This window comes from Vespa velutina, chromosome 6, assembly GCF_912470025.1.
Source record: "Vespa velutina chromosome 6, iVesVel2.1, whole genome shotgun sequence".
Classification (NCBI taxonomy): domain Eukaryota; kingdom Metazoa; phylum Arthropoda; class Insecta; order Hymenoptera; family Vespidae; genus Vespa; species Vespa velutina.
In genome coordinates this window covers 9654226-9672154 of record NC_062193.1, presented here as the reverse complement: position 1 = coordinate 9672154, position 17929 = coordinate 9654226, and the positions used below count along the sequence as shown (strand labels likewise).

Genomic DNA, 17929 nt, shown 5'->3' with positions numbered 1-17929 from the left:
AAGCGAAGCGCCTTCTCGCGGCCCGACGCGACGCTCGAGGATTATTCTTGAAAATTCGTGAAAAATCCATCTTTTTCCTCTTCCGTGTCTGTGATTTTAACGCAAAGCTCATACCTCTTTGTGTCGAATGACAAACGCGCTTTCTCCTAATATGTTCTTTTTCCAACGACGCTTGTCTTACGCTTTAATATTATCGTGTTTCATGGGATTCATGGGAGGAGATCGAACAAATTCCGCCCCGCCCCGCCCCTCCCCCCCCCCCTCCTCTCTCTCTCTCTCTCTATGGCATTTTCCCTTTCACCTTTATGAAGAGTAAACGGGATCATAATAAGTCCAATGTAGCGTAATGATCGTACGGGGAATTCCTTTCCGGTTTAAAAGAGAGAGCGGCGATCGAAGGAGAAAAGACGAGAAGCAAGAAAATCGGACGATCCGTAAAAATAAAGCGGTATTGCGCGCTTAGGAGAATAGGCGAAAGGAAATATAATATAACCTGTAGGTGGTAGGTATGTAGAAACGAAAAGCGAGTATAGGAGGACGCTTTTACGAGCGGCTCAACGGTTCCTCATCAACGGCTGACAGAATTATTTGAAGAAAATGGAGCGACGGCATCGTTACGGTTCCATTTTCGATTGGATTTTCTTTTCATTCGGTTTTAACCTCTTTTACTCGCCGTTGTCGTAATATATCTCTACCTTTTCGTCGAGAGAGATACCGTTGAGAAAATCACATTGCCGAACGGGAAAGTAGAAAGGCGTCACTCAAAGCGGTATGTTTTTAATCGATCGATATGTCGCTACGAAATATAGCAATATATTAGATTCGAGTAATATATTAACTTTTCTCGGAAGTCAGGTCGATGTAAAATTAGTTTTCAAGGGAGTTTCAAAAGATATTTTTCCATAGAGCGAGAGAGGACGCACGCCTTGCCGCGAGTCTTTTAAAGATTCCAAGATGAGATGCAAAATGCATGAATAATGGATCGGTGGGATGGCTTTTAAAAGTACATTATCGCGAGGGCGCGTCACGATTAATATGAAGGCACGTAAAAGCGTCTAAATGACGATGATCCGTAAGGTTCTCCTCCTCCGAGTTAGCGTTCGATTCGAATTTCAAATCGAATACAAAGTTACGAGTCGTCGTCTCTCCGAGGAGGAAGAAAAGGTAAGAGAGGAGGTCGAGGCGGGAGAGTTTTAGCTTCTTCCTCGACTCCGAATACCAAAGAATTTCATTCGACGTAGGGAATCGAATCGCAAGCTTGGGAAAGACGGGGAAACGGTTAGGAGTAATCGTTCAAAGTGGGACGCTATTTAGGGGCAGGAGGGAGATTCGTACCCGATGTGCCGACTCGGCGGACTCGAAGTTTATTTCAATTATTTAAATCCCTCCGTTCCGAGATTGGTTTAATTCAGTTCGATTCGGGGCGGTGCGGAATCCGGTCTACGTGATCGGCCTTCCTTCTATCGTGCTCGTTCTCGGTCAGCTGCAACAGCGACGGAATACGCGTTGTCGGATGCCGACGAAAAGAAAGGACGAACGGACGAGACACTTTCGATATTCTCCGCAAAAGCTCTGGAGAATCCTCTTTTCAAAGGCTTTCTCTCCGCTGTTGCCCTTTCGAACGATTCGATTTCTAGTCCAAAAACGTTGGACTAGAATTCGTACGTTCACCGCCGCGAAATTTCTATTTTCTTTTCACTTCCTACGTCTCCTTCTTGGATCGCATGCGCGCGTGCGTGCGTGCGTGCGTGCGTGCGTGCGTGCGTGCGTGCGTACGTCATAAGAGGATTTGGACTAAAGGTCGACTTAACCGAATGTCCCGGACATTAAGCAAATTACAAAGCAAATTGCAAAGACTTCCTACGGACTAACTTCTCTATAATTCTACGAACCTTTCTCTTCCCTTTTTTCTACGACGATGGGAAAAAAAATTAAAGAAGGAAGAATAAAAATGGAAGGAATGGCTTTCCTTTCGTTTCCTCTCTCGAATGATCCAGTTTAGGAGTTTTTCAAGCCGTGTCTCATTTCGCGCTTTTGATAAAGAAACAAAAAAGGAAAAAGGTAACTCTTTAGCCAGGGAAGAAGGGGCACGCCAGTGATACATCTATGGATCGCGGTACGAGTACGCACGTTCGCATAATAAGGTGAAACTATCGAGCCAGGAGATACGCTAGGAAAGCAAGCGGGAGAAAAGTCGCAATTGGAAAGAGTCACGCCAGGCTGCCATACTTGCCCCTTATATCTAATAGTCGCCTTGAAATACGCCATGGCGCGTTCACGGAAAAGATTTTGTCTCTTTTTCGAGATGGCAACGAGCACGTCGTTACGACCTAGATCCATCTTTGAAAAAGTTCGACAAAAAGATTTGCAAATACGCTTATCTCGTATACAGGTACAACGAGGGAATTCGACTGGCGTTTATTTTTCTTCTTTTTTTCTTTTTTTCTTTTTTTTTCTTTTTTTTTCTTTCTTTTTTCTCGTTTTTTCTCTCTTTTTCGAAGCTTCGTAAAAAAAGGAGCAAAAAATATCTCGCGCTTATCTTGCCAATAATTGTTCGGGCTCGCTTTCTCTCGCCTTCTCGTAGTTTCTACGGGAGTTTCGATAGGCGATCCGTATCGCGCATTCGGCAGGTACGTGAGTTTCATATCTATTGTCCAGCATCCTTGGAGAAGTCATTTTGCCTTACGAGAGTAGCGCGATTTACGACTAGGAACAGCCTGGAATTGGTGGTGTTCGGGCTTTCTCGTCTCGTAGATATCGGACGAAAATTATTACGTGAACTCGGAAAAAAAAGGTCGTAGCTGGTTTCAAAAGCGCTTAACATTTTATTCCGATATTATTATTAAATCGGTTCGTCAGAAAGCTTAGCTTCACTCGTTTTTTCGAATTCGCTCAAATTGGCCAAATTGGGAAACTTTGAGTATTCCCTGTATACGACGAAAAACTCTAATCGCGCTTATTATATGACATTCATGAATTTCGATGAGTTCCAAAGTTCCAGAGGAAGGAGTTTTATGATTTGAAATGTAAAACGTATTAGAGACTTGAAAAGTTTCGTTTTCTGTAGCAACTTTAGAGGCTCGTTAGATCCTTCTAGGTGAGTCGTCGTACTACCTAAGCTTTTTTAACGGCGAAGCAGAAAATCTTTTCTTAAGAGAAAATATTTCCAACTAATGCGTAATATTATATCGTTTGTCCTTGGCAAGATGTCGACAAATTCTTACCAAATCTTAGATTCTTACTCATAGAGTAGGATAATTTATGAAACGACAAAGTCCCTTTACCGATATCTTTTTTCCTTTAACGCGATGGAAATAATCGGTATATCTATGAATTTGTAATTGGCGCAAAACGAGCAACAGGTGCAGATATTTCGAAACGCGAGTATACCATCAATTACAATGGAACTAATTTACGGTAAAGGAAGGACGAAACGAATGTCTCTACGATATAGAATCGAATATTATCATATTAGCGAATCAGGCGAAATCGCCGCGGCCGCGTCAAAAACACGGGTTGCCAGGCGGCGAATAGGGGCGACAGCTGCCGACAACGTAGCCGATGTTACGCCTAACGCCCTTATCGCGCGTGTCAATCGGCCACGCGGTTCGTTCTTCGATCCGTAAAAAATATACTGCGTTCTGTTGCTCCGCATGATATCAATTTAACGCAAACACTCTCTCTCTCTCTCTCTCTCTCTCTCTCTCTCTCTCTCTCTCTCTACCTCTCGTCGATTCTACGACGAGCTATTTATTAAATGTCACTGGCAAGAAAGCGTCGCGTGGTTTTCAATGTTAATCGAAGACTAATAACTTTGTATATGGTCGCTTTCCTCGGGTGAATTTAAATCCAAAAGCGATACGCGCTGAAACGACGAGCACAAGTCGACTTTTATCGTCGTCGCCGTCCTTCCGCGTGACTTGACCCAGCTTCCGCCACTGCAGAGAGCCACTTATACGATGGCACGTCTGACTGCAGGAAGTCCACTACTACTTGCCAGCTTGTTCCAAGAACGTGCGTCGATTTCTTCACCGTTCTAATTTTAGGTCTACTCTCGGCTCCACGACCCTTTCTACCAGCTCGCATTGCGCTCGTCTGCTTTTTCTCTGCTTTTTCTCCGCTCTCTCCACCTCTCTCTCTCTTTCTCTCTCTGCGCCACTGTGTAACCCTTTGCGCCGTGAGAGCCAGCACGGCTGCCCTCGGGTTACGGTGGCCGGCCAGTTAGTCGGCAAATAAATGAATGCCAGATGAGACGGTTTCCTCTGGGTAGGAGAATCTCGAACGACATCGTTTTCTCTATGAAAATCGTACTCATCCTCTTTCCCTTTAGAACAAAGTGTCATTCGATGCTTTTACCAAATTCGAAAGATATTTTTATCTTTTATTGTAGAATAAAAGAAAAGAAAAAAAAGTAACATCCAAGAGCAGGCAGTGAGCCGAAAAAATATCGAAAGCTTTCGCCGAGTGTCATACCCTTTTGGTAAAAGTTATAAAAACTTTCTCTCTTGTAATTAGTTCCCAGCGGAGTTAAACCGGTGCGTTGGCGTGACAGTGCGGATAGGGAGAAGTGGAAGATCGAAGGTACGAGAAAAAATCAAGCAAGTCAATCCAGGTCACGAGGGAGATAAGACTCCTTCTATCCTCTCTCTCTCTCTCTCTCTCTCGCGCGCGCGCGCGCGCACGTGCGTTATTTTATGCTCGGTCAAAGTTTTTCGCAAAAGGATCTGGGCGGCTGCGGCGGAGGCGGCATTTTAGCGAGTCTCCCGTCGACTTTCTCTTTGGTGGTCGTGTCGAAAGTTTTGCGAGAGAGCTTGGGATACAAGAACGACGTGGGAGGGAAGGAAGGGATGAAAATGGAGCGAGGATCAAGCTGGCGAAGAGGATAAAGATTTTTTTTCGCCTTTTCTCGGTAAGTATCTCTCCTCGTCTGTTCTTTCTTCTTTTACTTCTACTTCTTCTTCTTCTTCTTCTTCTTCTTCATCTTATCTTCAACTTCGCTATCAAAGCAATCCTTTCAAAGAGGCAATGCGGCGTCATTCGCTTTTCGGCATAATTAAAGTCAATTACCCCGAAAACGAGAATTTTCCAGTCTGTGAAAATGTATATATCGCGAGGAAAGATTTTAAGGCGCGGTAAAAGGAAACGGCGAGCATTGTCAGATAGGGCCTATGATTTCGTGGCTTACGAGAGAGTCTTAAGTTTGACTTAAGTTTGTTCCTTCAAGTTTCAACGAAGACTTGCGAGAACTTGCAAGTATATTAAAAAATTAACTTACGCGAAACGTAACGGTAGATATACAAAAACAAAGATTATATTTCTATTTCGACTCAGGTCACGTTCCAATGCGGAAAGATTGGATGCTATACACTGCGTGCTCTTCGATCTCTTCTTTCTGTTTTTATGTCTCTCTCTCCCCCTCCCCCTCCCCCCTGTAGCCACGTAGATAACTCTTTATAAATATCTATCCGTTTGTATGTTTTAACAGGTGGACTGATTGATCCGCGTGGAACGAGCGTGCAAACGTCTCTGTGTGAACATACGTATCTCGGAAATTGGAAAAAAAAAAAAAGAAAAAGAAAAAAAAAAAAAAAAAAGAAATAACAATGGCCGGCACCACAGTGAGAACATCGACGAAAAAATTAAATCTTTGCGTCTGCATTACACGATTCGATTTTCTCGCGCAAAGAAGATATATGGATTTATTCGAAATCATCGTTGTAGCGAATTTCTTTTCAAAAATGCATTTTACGATCTGGACGGGGAGCAAACAAAAACTTGTAAAAAATATAAGTACGTGCGGTTAAAAGGATACGGAAAGAATGAGTTTAGGAACGAGCGATGAACGTTTCGCACGTTTTGCCTTGCTATGTAAGCTCACGCGTACCGGAAATTACGGTGGTATACGAATTACGTTTGAATGGTACGCTAGGAATTTTCCATACTTATGCGAAGGTACATCCGATGAAAAAAAGAAAAAAAAAAAAGAAAAAAAAAATTCTTTTTGGTAATAAAAAGAGAAAATCTATCCGATATCTCCGTTGTCAGAACATCGCTTCCCACGACAATCCTATTCGCTCTTTGCCTCCATCTCGTGTCTTCTGCCAAGGTACGCGCAGGCTACCGACTATTACTCTTTCTCTCTCTCTCTCTCTCTCTCTCTCTCTCTCTCTCTCTCTCTCTCTCCTTTCTATCTCCGTATCTTTCTTCCGGCCGTACAATCGAGTCCTGTGCGACACGAACGAGGGACAGAAGTGAGACACTAAGTATGCATAGCCAGGTTCCGGTTTCGAGTACGCGTCTGGACTTCACATCTAGGCTTGGTAACTAGTTGGCATGTGGCCATGCATAGAGGTGCACGCTAATAAGTGTACGGCTCTCCTAATATTCGAGCCAATGATAAATGCCGTAATACCTGTCATTGGCAATACTTTTTACCCATCTTTCGACCATCTCGACGTATTTAATTTTACTTAGCCATTGTACAATGTTTGTTATTGTTAAAGTAATCGAAGAATTCCCATCGCGTATCGATTAATCACTGGTCACGAGAGGAGGGACTTGAAAGATCGAAGGGTCAAGTCACGTGACCGCGTTATCGCACCGAACGAGCGGCAAAAGTCAAAGAGCTTTTTCTTTACCTTTCGCACGCCTTAAAGTCATACGCTGACGATTAATGATTCCGTCGGCGACGGAGCAAAAAATCCATTAAGCTTGGATCCATAAGGTTGGTTGTGTAGGGCTTGTGTACGGGCGTAACGATAAATCGTAACGAAAACATGCATTGTCGTTTTCGCGGCCCTCGCCCAAAAGTCGACCTGGAAACATCGTCATTGTCTTCGTCTAAGAGGGTCCAAATATAATATTAGGATAATTTCCAAAGTGGAAACAGAGAGAGAGGGAGAGAGAGAGAGAGAGAGGGGGGGGGGAGGGAGGAGACAATGACAGAGGCATGACATCTTTCATCCAGCAGTCATTCAGCGAGGATGACATTTCGAGCCATGGATCGATTGCTACTAATTCGTTGCTTAATCTTTTTACCATAATCGAATCGTTAAAGCAACGTACTCGACGTACTCCCTCTCTTCTCGCTGTTTCTTCCAAATTTAATCAATTTCTTCTCGTCGCATAAAGAAGAAGAATCGATCGAGGGAATGTCAGCGTATTCGTCCGTGGCAAGCTATTCCAATATATAAAGGAGGAATTTTGAAAGGATCTTATCAAAATGTTCATATTATAATACATAGATGTACGAGGGTGCGTTCTTACGCAGGAAGCGTTCTTAGGGCTCTTTGGCGTTTTACGAAGGACTTTCGTCCCAATGACTTTTTGTCCGTCTACAAACGCGATGGATAATATCTTGTAATTTCGAACGAACGAACCATTTGCCATTTTCACCGGTTCAGGAAGGGGACCCATTACCAACTCAGACGACAAAAAGGAGAAACCCTTTTGTCCTTCTTCTCTCCCTTGAGAATCCATACGAGCGAGTACGTTTGTTTTTGATTCTTTCGTAATACGTTTTCAACGATAAATACGAATTTCGATGGATACTTCAATAAAGATTTATCAAATATTCTATTTCTCTTCCTTATACTATGCGTAGATAAAGGGAAGGTAATCCAACAACTTCCGTGATCGTAGATTGCAACTTTAAATCCTATAAAAAATGTTCCCGTGTTATTCTTCGAGATTAACGTCTTTCAAAGAACGGCAAAAAAAGACAAAGGAGAGAATGGAAGTAAAGAATAGGGGAATAGATAGGAAGGTTGGAACGAGACGAAAGCTTTGCGAGGAAGAGCCACGCGAAGCGTGGTGCGTGTGCGAGAGAGAGAGAGAGAGTAAGGCGCAGGAACGAAAGGTTGGAAGTGAAACGTAGGAAAACGGAAAATAGAGAAGTCTTTATGGCAACTCATAACTCATGCCTCCTTATTGAAACTTCCTTCTCGAGAATGGATTAAGACGGTTTCTACAAAATTCGTTGAAATTTCCAGAGCGCGTAATTTATGTATTCGTTAGTATGGCATTACGAGCTAGTCCACCATCTTCCTACGGTTGTGCGATTTTCGAAAAGCAAATGCAAAATCTGTTTCGATGTACGAGCAACGCGAGTATCCGTCCTAAAGTACGCCGGCGTTTTTCATAATTTTGACGTAGAAAATCGACCCAAAGTTTCGTCAAGTTTATAGAAGCTAAAGCATGGAAGGACGACCAGTGGTAATTACCGCTACATCGTTTTTGGGCGTGTCTCTGCTGTTCTCTTAAATATTCGGTAATTCGAATGGAAATTTTTTCATAATTATCATTTAATAGAGCGTTAGCGTTACGCCTGCGAGCCTTTCTGCGTTATTAGTTTTCTCATGGCGTTAAACGATACGATACCATCGACGTCGGATGGTCTTTGATTTTTCTGAATGTTCTATTCGAAAACGTTAACACGTCGCGGACATTTACCTCGAGGAAACATTGTACAGACTATTTATTTAAGTGACTCCCGCGTTATTTGTTACGTTATTGCTCCGGCTATGGAACTGTACCATACCACCCTGCTATTATTCGTGGATCTGCAAATGCGAAAACACAACGGAGGAAAACGGATGAAAAAGAGAAAGAGAAAAGAAAGGCGATACGGAAAATGGGGAAAGAAATAGGAGGTCAGAGTGGGGAGGGGGGGGGGAGAGAGAGAGAGAGAGAGAGAGAGAGAGAGAAAGAAATAAAGGGAAAAAGAGTGCATTTCGAGCGGATATGAAATTGCGTGACGCCGTCGAGTGAACGAAATGCTTGTCGTGTTTCCGCCACGTGACATTCATACTTGGGGTCTGACTACTACAGCGACGAACTACTACAGTCTCTACACGTCGCTGCCTGGAAAACCAAGAAGAAGACAGGGATCTCTCTCTCTCTCTGTCTATCTTCTTTTCTAGCATTCAACTCGCCGGCGTACGATTCGTTCATACGGTTGGCTCTCTCCAGATGGCCACGTAATGTAAATTTCCATTTTCTTACGAGCATGCCGGATGCGAAAAAATTTCGTGCTCATCAACGACGAAGATACGCGATAGCAGCTGAACCCCGCGCGATACGAAGCGCCGTGCGAAGCACCTCCGTCGTCTCTTTGAGTTAGCGTATAAGCGTAATAAACATTCCGAGTAATCCGACCGTATTCTTTTCTTCCTTCTCTTTATTTTTTATATCTTTCGTTGAATTCATTGCGATATTGACGAACGCACATATACTCAAAGAAATTCGTTTGTTACGGACGTGATGAGACGAGCATTCTCCAACGATCGATCTAATCGAAACTATTATACGAAATTATATTTCGCTCTTACAGAATGAAATGGAATAGGTCATTTTCTTTTTCTTTGGCACAATCTCATAGCCTAATCATTCGATCTTTCTCGATGTGGAATATAAATCGTGGGGGCGCATTAATGACGTAGATTGAAGAACGACTGAACGTATTTTGGGCCAACGCAACGCAGACGCGACGACAACGTCGACCGGCTAAAGTGCTCAAACCGTGAGAAGAAGAGAAATGAAAGGGGGATGGGAAAAAGGGCAAAGAGCTAGAGGATAACGAAAGACAACGTTTATCGTCTACGAAATGCGACTGTGCCATCGGTTATCGTCGAAACACTCTGAAAATACCTTGGCGGTTGTAATAATTGAAGAGAGCCCCTGAGGCATCCGCGTAGAAAATGGCTCGAAATTGAGGAAGGTAAATTGAGAGCCGCCTTGGATTAGGGGGGAACGAGTCGACTGCTGCCACATGCGACCTCTTTGCGTAGGTAGGTAGAGAGACGTTACTGCGACGTAGAGGAAATAAGGGAACGAAAGAGTCCAACCCTTGGATTTATTTTTCTTCAGTAAAATACTTGGTCCCTCTTTGTTATTTCGTATTTTTATCTGTTAAAAAGTGAAGGCGGAGAAAAGAATGCAATAAGGCCTACTGTCTTAAATGACCTTTTAAATGACGTAAAATTTGGAAAAATTGTTCTTCTCGCCTTGTAACCGTTTAGCTTTAATAGACGATAACTTTTTCATAAAGTGAAAATAAACGAGGAAACCTTTTGAAAGAAAAAGAGAGAATGCATAGCGAGGAAGTAATGAACCATAGAACTTGGACGAACGCGAGTATCCACTTTGGCAGCTTTGGCTTTACTCGAGCACTTCTCCAATTTACTCTAGATACATCTTGTTTATTTCGAGAGGTAGTCGACTTCCCCTCCCCCCCCCCATCCCTCCCTCCCTCTCTCTCTCTCTCTCTCTCTCTCTCTCTCTCTCTATCGGAGCACGCGAGAGACTTTCCTTATGATAATAAGACGGCACTTTTGCGAGGGCATCTCGGACGTTTATCTTTCATCGAATTCGCCTAAATCACAGAACTCCCATAGGATTTTAAGTCGAATTTATGTCTTCCGTGGATATTTTCTATAAGAAAGAGAGGAAAGCGGTAAAAGTCTGAGAGAAGACCTAAAGAGAACGCGTCTCTCGAGAAAAGACGAATGCCGCAATGAGAGGAATGGAGGATAGAGATAGAGAGGGAAAGAAAGAAAAAACGAAAAAGCTCCGCCATTTCGCGGAATGAAGATGTATGCGAAGAATCGAGCCGGAACCTTTCGTGATACTGAAAGAGATGGCGAGAAGGAAGTAAAGTAGGTCTCATTGACTAGGTGTCACGGACAGGAACATTAGATGCTACTCTTTGACTGACGGAAAGCAAACAGCCGAAGGTGCGTCACGTCGAGGAACCCGCGGTACGAGTCGCCTACCGAATCATAGAAGAAGCCTTCAAGCGGATTTATTACTTCCTTTTTGTTTCCCAATGAAATCGAGAGCAAGGAGACGAGGGCGAGAGCGACACCAACAGAGAGAAAGAGAATTCTGCAATGGGAATTGCGTCCGTCGTGAAAAGTAAGATAAACTCTCCTGGTTCCTATTGAAAATAAAAGGCAAAGAGAGAGAGAGAGAGAGAGAGAGACCGCGTCGATATTCAATTCCGTGCACAAAACGGAAAAGAATGTTTAAGAAGAGTGGCAAGCGAGATTGTTTCTTCTTTATTAATACATTTTTATCGCACTCTCTTCGTTATTCTTTTTTCTTCTCGTCTCAAGCTTATCGCGCTTCTCTACAAAGTACGTGCCTCTCGGCGATTAATCATCGTTTCATTGCCACGTTACGTATTCTTGGAATAATCGGGTTCGCCGCAGATAAATTATAAAACCTCTTTCGAGCGAGCATCGCTCTTCACATTATATATCACTTTTGCTGTTAATAGCAACGCGTTATTTCGCGGGCCAACGACGTTTCCAAAGGCACAAGTACCGTCTTGTAAAGTTTCTTTGCCATCGAGTAAACCGGAGGGACGTTCCTCTTTGGAACGACGTTGTCCGAAAAATTTGACCTCCCGCGGCCGATTTATTTCTTCTAGAACCCCGACATAAATATCCTTGAATCATAGGAAATATTATTTTTACGATTACGTCGTTCCCGTCGTACGGAGAAACTCGGAAAAAAGGAAAAGAATTGTACGACGTTCGAGTTTGATGGAGAAAAGGGGGGAGGGGGGAGGGAGCCCGAGAAGATGGTATAACTGGTAGCGGCGCAGACGACATTTATATCGACGATTTATCACCGAGAAAAAGTTAGATAAAACTCGGCCACGTCTGGCCATACTTACTACCACCCCGTTAACTTACCTCGGCCCACCTCTTATATCCTCGAAAATGTAATGGAGCGTACGACCGAGATTGTCTCCTGTTAAGTTAATTGCCCCTCGTCGTCTCTCTTTCGCCAAGGATAAATGAAGGAAAGTTCGAAGGATCAATTGCCTCTCTTCATCGACAGAAATATTTTCAATGCGACCTTGACCATAGCTATTATTATCGTTGATAACTTGATCCGGTTAATAGGACTAGCTATTTAAAAATTCTATTTCTATATTTACGTGAGCCTTTTGCGATAACGAAAATGTTCTCTTTCTTTCGAACTACATTCTTTCCTCCCGTTATTATTCTACCTCCGAGCGGAACGAGTCTGCAATCAATAACGAACGGAGTGCGTACCTCTGGGAAATTGTAGCACGACGTGTAGCGGGAACACCAACACGGAGCTTTAATTTCCAATGCACGAGGAAATAAGGAGGTACGAAGGAGGGATTTCGCGCGTGCGTCTGCAAGCACTGGACTCGACGGAGAAAGGGAGATAACGAGACCCTTCTCAAGTTCGAACCAACTTTTTTCCCTCGCTCTCAATCTCAATCTCGAGTTACGTTTCAAAGTTCAAAGTGTTTTGAAAATATACAAAATTATTCTCGTTCCTTCTTGCCTTTCTCGGCTGATATCGAGCTGATATAAGATTTTTAACATTTTAAGCGAGACATTTAAAGAGACAACTTTGGCCGTTTTCTTTCTTAACCGACGTTAGACGGAACGATGAAAGTCGAGTTCTTCCGAAGGACACATCAAAATATTTTACGCGATGTCATAGTATCGTATATGTGTCCTATTGTTTGACGACATAGCGTCGTCGGAGGAGTGCTTCTAACGTAAGAGGTCGATGAGAGCGAACACAGAAAGAGTCGGGGTAAATAAGAGAGATGTTTCACGTATATCGAGAGTGAAATAGCGGTAAACGAGGATGGCGAAATAGGGCCGAGAAAGACGGATTAGGAAAGAGCGCCACACGGTAGTATCAGGCCGTACGTGCCTACGCGTACTTACTTTGGCCAACGTTGAAAACGTCGCTAGGAGACGTTGTCGTTTTTTCTCTCTCTCTCTCTCTCTCTCTCGTAATGCCATCCAACCTCGCTATTTCTCTCTCACCTCGTTCTTCATTTCTCTTGCTCGCTCCGTAGATTGTCTATTGTCTGGTAAACAAAGCTGCTGCCTCTATGTACGACGCGAAGGCAAATGACAATCAGCGACCTCGGGCAAGCGACTGAAGAGCAAGAGAGGAGCTGCTGCATCGCGTGCATCTTGTCGAGTGCACGCGTTCCCGTATATGCATCATTCTAGCATGCCTATGCGTCGACGCGTCGCGAGTTTGGTCCAACGAAGGCTCCGATGGAAGCTCCAGATACACATACACACACGCACACACACACACGCGCGCGCACACACACACACACACACATATATATATATATGTGTGTATATATCTCACAAAAGCTTTTCCGGTGCATCGTGCAAATTCGCGTCCACGTACGTAGCAGATCGCCCTCCTTAATTAGAAAACGAGAAACTTGGGCGACCTTGAGCTTACGTTTTTCTCTCATTTTGTATCTCCACCATCTCCATCGGAAGAGTAATTTTTGTTGTTGTAATAGAAAGACGCGATTGAAACGATCCAGCGATGCGTGTAAAGGCACGTAATTCGTAAAGCAGGTACGCGCGGCGGACCTGCTATGACATTTCATTTTGCAACGAGCCGACGAGACGGAGACAATGGATGCCTCTTTTGTTTGAACCCCTAGGAGGAGAAGGAGAAGAAGGAAAATGCGCTCCGAGAGAACAAACGTTTCGCACTACGGCTTTTCTCACCCTGTAGCAACCACGTCGCAAGCATTCAAGCCCATCCCATCACTACGACGCTGTCACCCAAAGGACGCATCCGCACACATTTCCAAGGCATTACTATTAATTTACCTTTTGCCTTGCCAATCTAAAGGACGAAAATCGAAAAGTCATCAGTCAAAAGGGCGGATGTCGTTTGAGAAAATCGACTTTTCGTATACACGACATGCACGCGATATGCCCCGTAATTACGTTCGTCCTCGGAATCTCTTTTAAAAGGGACAGGCTGCTACTTAATGAACGATGTAAATCGAAATGTTCTGTTAATTTGACTCTTTTTATCGCAAAAGGAGACGCCTTAATGAAAATGTCAAAGACATCCGGTTGGGTCTAGCTACGATTTCGTCAGATTTTCAATTTTAATCATTCGCCGTCGTCGTCGTAATATTTATGATCTATGTAATACTTATTGTTTTAAAAACAATCTTCCTTTAGCGATCCTTCAAAATAGTGTTGAACAGTAGAGCTATATAGGACGATATGAACGCCAATGGAGCCCGGTCGTTTTGTTTTGAATAAAAGAACGTTTCGAAAAGAAGCAAAAGTTATGGCAAATCGGATATCGGGTGTTGGTTAATTCATGGTTGCAAAGTCCGATGGAAGAGACGTACGAGAAGAGAGTAGAAAATGATGGAGGGTCATCTTCGAGAGCGAAACACTGCTTTCACCTTTGTTTCTTTTTTTTTTTTTTTTTTTTTTTTTTTGTCTTTTTTCTTTATCTTTTCGCTTTACACAAATGCGTACCAACCAAGTGTTTCCGTTATCTAAAGAAAATTCATCCGAACTCTATACTAAGAATATATTGATGGATTCTTATTTCTCCATTGCTCGCAATCCTACCTTCTTATTCCCGTCGAAATCTTTTCCTTCTACGTTGTGCCACGCGATACGTTGCAAAGATTTAGTTTCGTTAAAAAGGGGGAAAAAAAAAGAAAAAAAAGAAAAAAGACGTTGGTAGAGACTTGGATAAATACGTGAACGTACGATCGCAGGAAGGAACTAATAGGCTAAGAGATTCGGATGATTGTACGATAGACGTTTCTCGCTACAGACCGTAGCTCGGTAAGTTAAGTTTTTTAGGATAAAAAATGTTAGGGTTGCCTGACGTACGCGCGCGGTATGTACGAAAAGGACAACATGAGCGCGTCGCGGCGTCTCTATCAAGCGGTGTCACGACGACGTTAGATGAGATTGCGAACTTTATTACAGAAGGAAACTTTTACTTCCCCCGATGTCTGCCGGTTATAAAAGTTCTCCACGGTAGCAGAGCGGCTCTACGCGCAATCTTATGCGACGGATTCAAAATTGAATTTCCGACAGGGGAGATATCGTCGGAGATATCGCGCATCGTACTTCGAATCGAATTAATAACTCCATTCTCGGAGTCTATTCGTTTAGTTAAAAATTCGTCCGACGTTCCGCTTTAGTAAGAAATTGTCCTTGCCGCGTATTTACGCCTCCGTACACGATTAATTTGTAGGTAATCCGATAAGTAATCTTTTAGCTCGTGACAAACGAGCGTAGAACTTATTCGAGCGTATATGCCTTTTCTTTTCGAACGAGAAACGTATCATCGCGAGAAACAAGCCGCGAGCCGATCCAGCCGAAAAGAAAAAAATTCTCGATCGGACACGATATAGCTACCATATTTTTACATCGGATTTTCTTTGCCCCAGGCTGAGAAAAGTTTTTCCAAAGCGGGAATAATCCCACAAGGAAGAAGGCGAGAAAAAGTTGTACGCGTTACTCACCGCAGGCACCCTCGTGTTTTATTCTAGTATTCTTCCTTCTCTGGCAGCTCGCCTGTCTCAGATGACATTGATTCGTATACGTCACGTCGTCGGAGCCGCAAACCTGTGCGAAATTTGACGGACAATTCGTTGGACACTGGCACAAAGCTTTACCGTTCTCGGATACGACGCACGTAGCGCCCCAAGCGCAATAAGTCTTCTCGCAGGGTTCTGAAAAAAAAGCAAAAAAGAAGATATCTGTAGTCGCTATAGTTGGACCGGATATTCGACTTGTCGCAAAGTAATCGCAGAGATATAGATAAACGTAATTTCCTTTATTTCCTCCCTCGCGCGATTATTTCCTTCCTTGACGCAATTCAAATAATTCTTTCTTCAAACAAAAAAATATTTTTCATGAGAAAAATTCGTTAGTTCATATAGGTACTTATTTCATTTTCATCGCTTCAAACTTCAAACTTCAAGCGCGTATGAAGCATCGTTAATCCAGCAACGCGAATCGATAATTAAGAAAAGTTACTTAAAATATTAATTAATCCGTCCACTTTTCGATGGTTGGAAAAAAAAGACAGATTATCGAACCCGTCCACCCGAAGCTTCTCTCCCTTCTTTTTCTTGACGCTAAACCACCAATGGCAGCAGTGGCCATACTTCTCAACGTCTCAACTTTTCAACTTTTTTCTCTCTCTCTCTCTCTCTCTCTTGCGCGCGCGCGCGCGCGCACTTGTTCCTTCGTTCTTTCCCTTTTTTTCACGTAGCTCTCGCCCAACATAGAACAGGTTCGCAGGAGCACAATCAATTTTCCAAGAAAGTTGGTACGAATGGAGCAGAGAGAGAGAGAGAGAGAGAGAGAGAGAGAGAGAAGCTTCGCTTTGAGAAACCTCGTCGGATAATCCATGCTCCACGATCATTAATATAGCAGACGAGTTGATCCCCGAGCGGTGAAAAAAATCGTCCAGCTCATGCCAACCTAGGAGGTCAATCGCTTTTTCCACAGTTGCGGATAGACGAAAAGGGCTCTTTTTTCCTATCTTCTTTCTTTTGCTTTCTCGCTCCAACACCGGCTTCTCTCGTAGAGAAGAGATCGTTGAACGACGTGTCGGCGGAGGGTGTCACCAAAAGAGACCGATAAAGAGCCGTTTTTCCTGTCCGACTTCTCTTCCTAGTTCTCTTCGTCGAAGGAGAAACGTCTTTCATGATTTTTGAGAGACTCCACGACTCTCGTTACTTTGACCGATATCGAAAGAAAGGCCGACTCTCCTCTTCTCATTCGTCACTCTCCTACGTCTCTTCCCTCAGGCTTTTTTTTATCTCTTTTCCGAAAGCTTATACACTCTCTTCGTTCTCTTTCTCTCGATTACGACAACCTGCGGACACCCTTTGAATTACCTACATCTACCTACGTTAAAAGGATTAAACGTCGTAATTTAAGTATAAGGCATATAGTAGCCGCTCAAAATATTACGTCCTATTACGTAGGACTTCGTATCTACCGATCTACTTTACGTCGCATCTACGTTCTCGTCGCATATATAAATAAAGTCCGATCTCGGTGTTTACTCACGGTCGGCCTTTATGGAGAATTTTCCAGACAAATTGTCAACGGCGAAAAGCTATCTCATACGCGCGTACGTTGCGAGCTTTGCTTCGGTTTACGGCGAATATTTGCTTTTGACGTGTCACCGCCAATTACACTTTTTACCATATGAGCCTATCGATCGAACCCACGCGATCGTTTCGTTAATATATACTCACACGAGGATTTCACGCTCCAAACATAGGCTAATTTCGGGCGCGCGTCGTCCCTATATGTAAATTCTGCGCGTTTTACGTTCGAACAAAGAGTAAAAAGGGAAATTATTGTTTTTCCTAATGACGTTTTGCCTATACGAATAAAAAATTGCTCACGCTCGAAAAAAAAAGAAACGTGTAGGAGGAATGGGGGGGGGGGTGGGGTGGGGGGAGGGAGGAGGAGGAGGAGCGGGACAGGTCTCGCGATTCTATTATAAAATAATATACAAACAATCGAAAAATGTTCGACGGGAATGGTTCTTCTATACGCCGATGCAATCGCCCTTATATATTTCACGTAGTTTATAAAAAGGTAATTAAGAACCGGACACTTTATCGTGTTACGATAAACAGGACTACGTTAAGTAGTAACCTGCAGCTTATAGCCGGTTAACGTTGGGAGGGTCAACGCTCCGACGATTCGATCCCTATCCTATATAGTTAGCTCGCGTTAACCCGCTCTACTCTCCTTGTTTAGATTTCTCCGCGTTTATCGATCTTTCCACTCCGCGCGTCGCCTTCCTTCGAAAACTTACGTTTCTTTTCAAAAGCAATTATTTTAATTGCAACTACCGACGACATCGACGAATGAAAGATGACTTTCAACGCGTAGTTCGTGATAAAAAGAGAAAGAAAAAGATTTACTATTGAAGGCATATAATATTACGACTCTATGTACGATGTAATATATCTCATTTTTGATGAATACAAGTGCAGGAAAAAAGGAAGGAAGGAATCAAAGGATGTCACGGCAGAACCGCAAAAACACCCGTCCCGAGTGATTCACCGACAAAGTTAATCAATATCAAATAGCAC

The 17929-nt window shown here is 43.3% G+C and overlaps 1 protein-coding gene and 1 long non-coding RNA gene across 16 annotated transcripts in view; one reads left to right on the top strand and one right to left on the bottom strand.

The window, feature by feature from the left end:
- Nucleotides 1-17929, bottom strand: part of LOC124950087 (agrin-like) — a 240663-nt gene that overhangs the window by 56094 nt on the left and 166640 nt on the right. For 14 of the 15 annotated variants that reach the window (XM_047496277.1, XM_047496279.1, XM_047496280.1 and 11 more), the window contains one exon: nt 15326-15535. The exons of the other annotated variant lie outside the window; for it this stretch is intronic. In XM_047496277.1, coding sequence (XP_047352233.1) covers nt 15326-15535 — 210 coding nt within the window. The remainder of the gene's footprint in view (nt 1-15325; nt 15536-17929) is intronic. 15 annotated transcript variants of the gene reach the window in all.
- Nucleotides 4280-6000, top strand: LOC124950089. The gene is made up of 2 exons (XR_007101252.1): nt 4280-4909; nt 5486-6000. It is a non-coding gene; the product is annotated as an uncharacterized LOC124950089 (long non-coding RNA).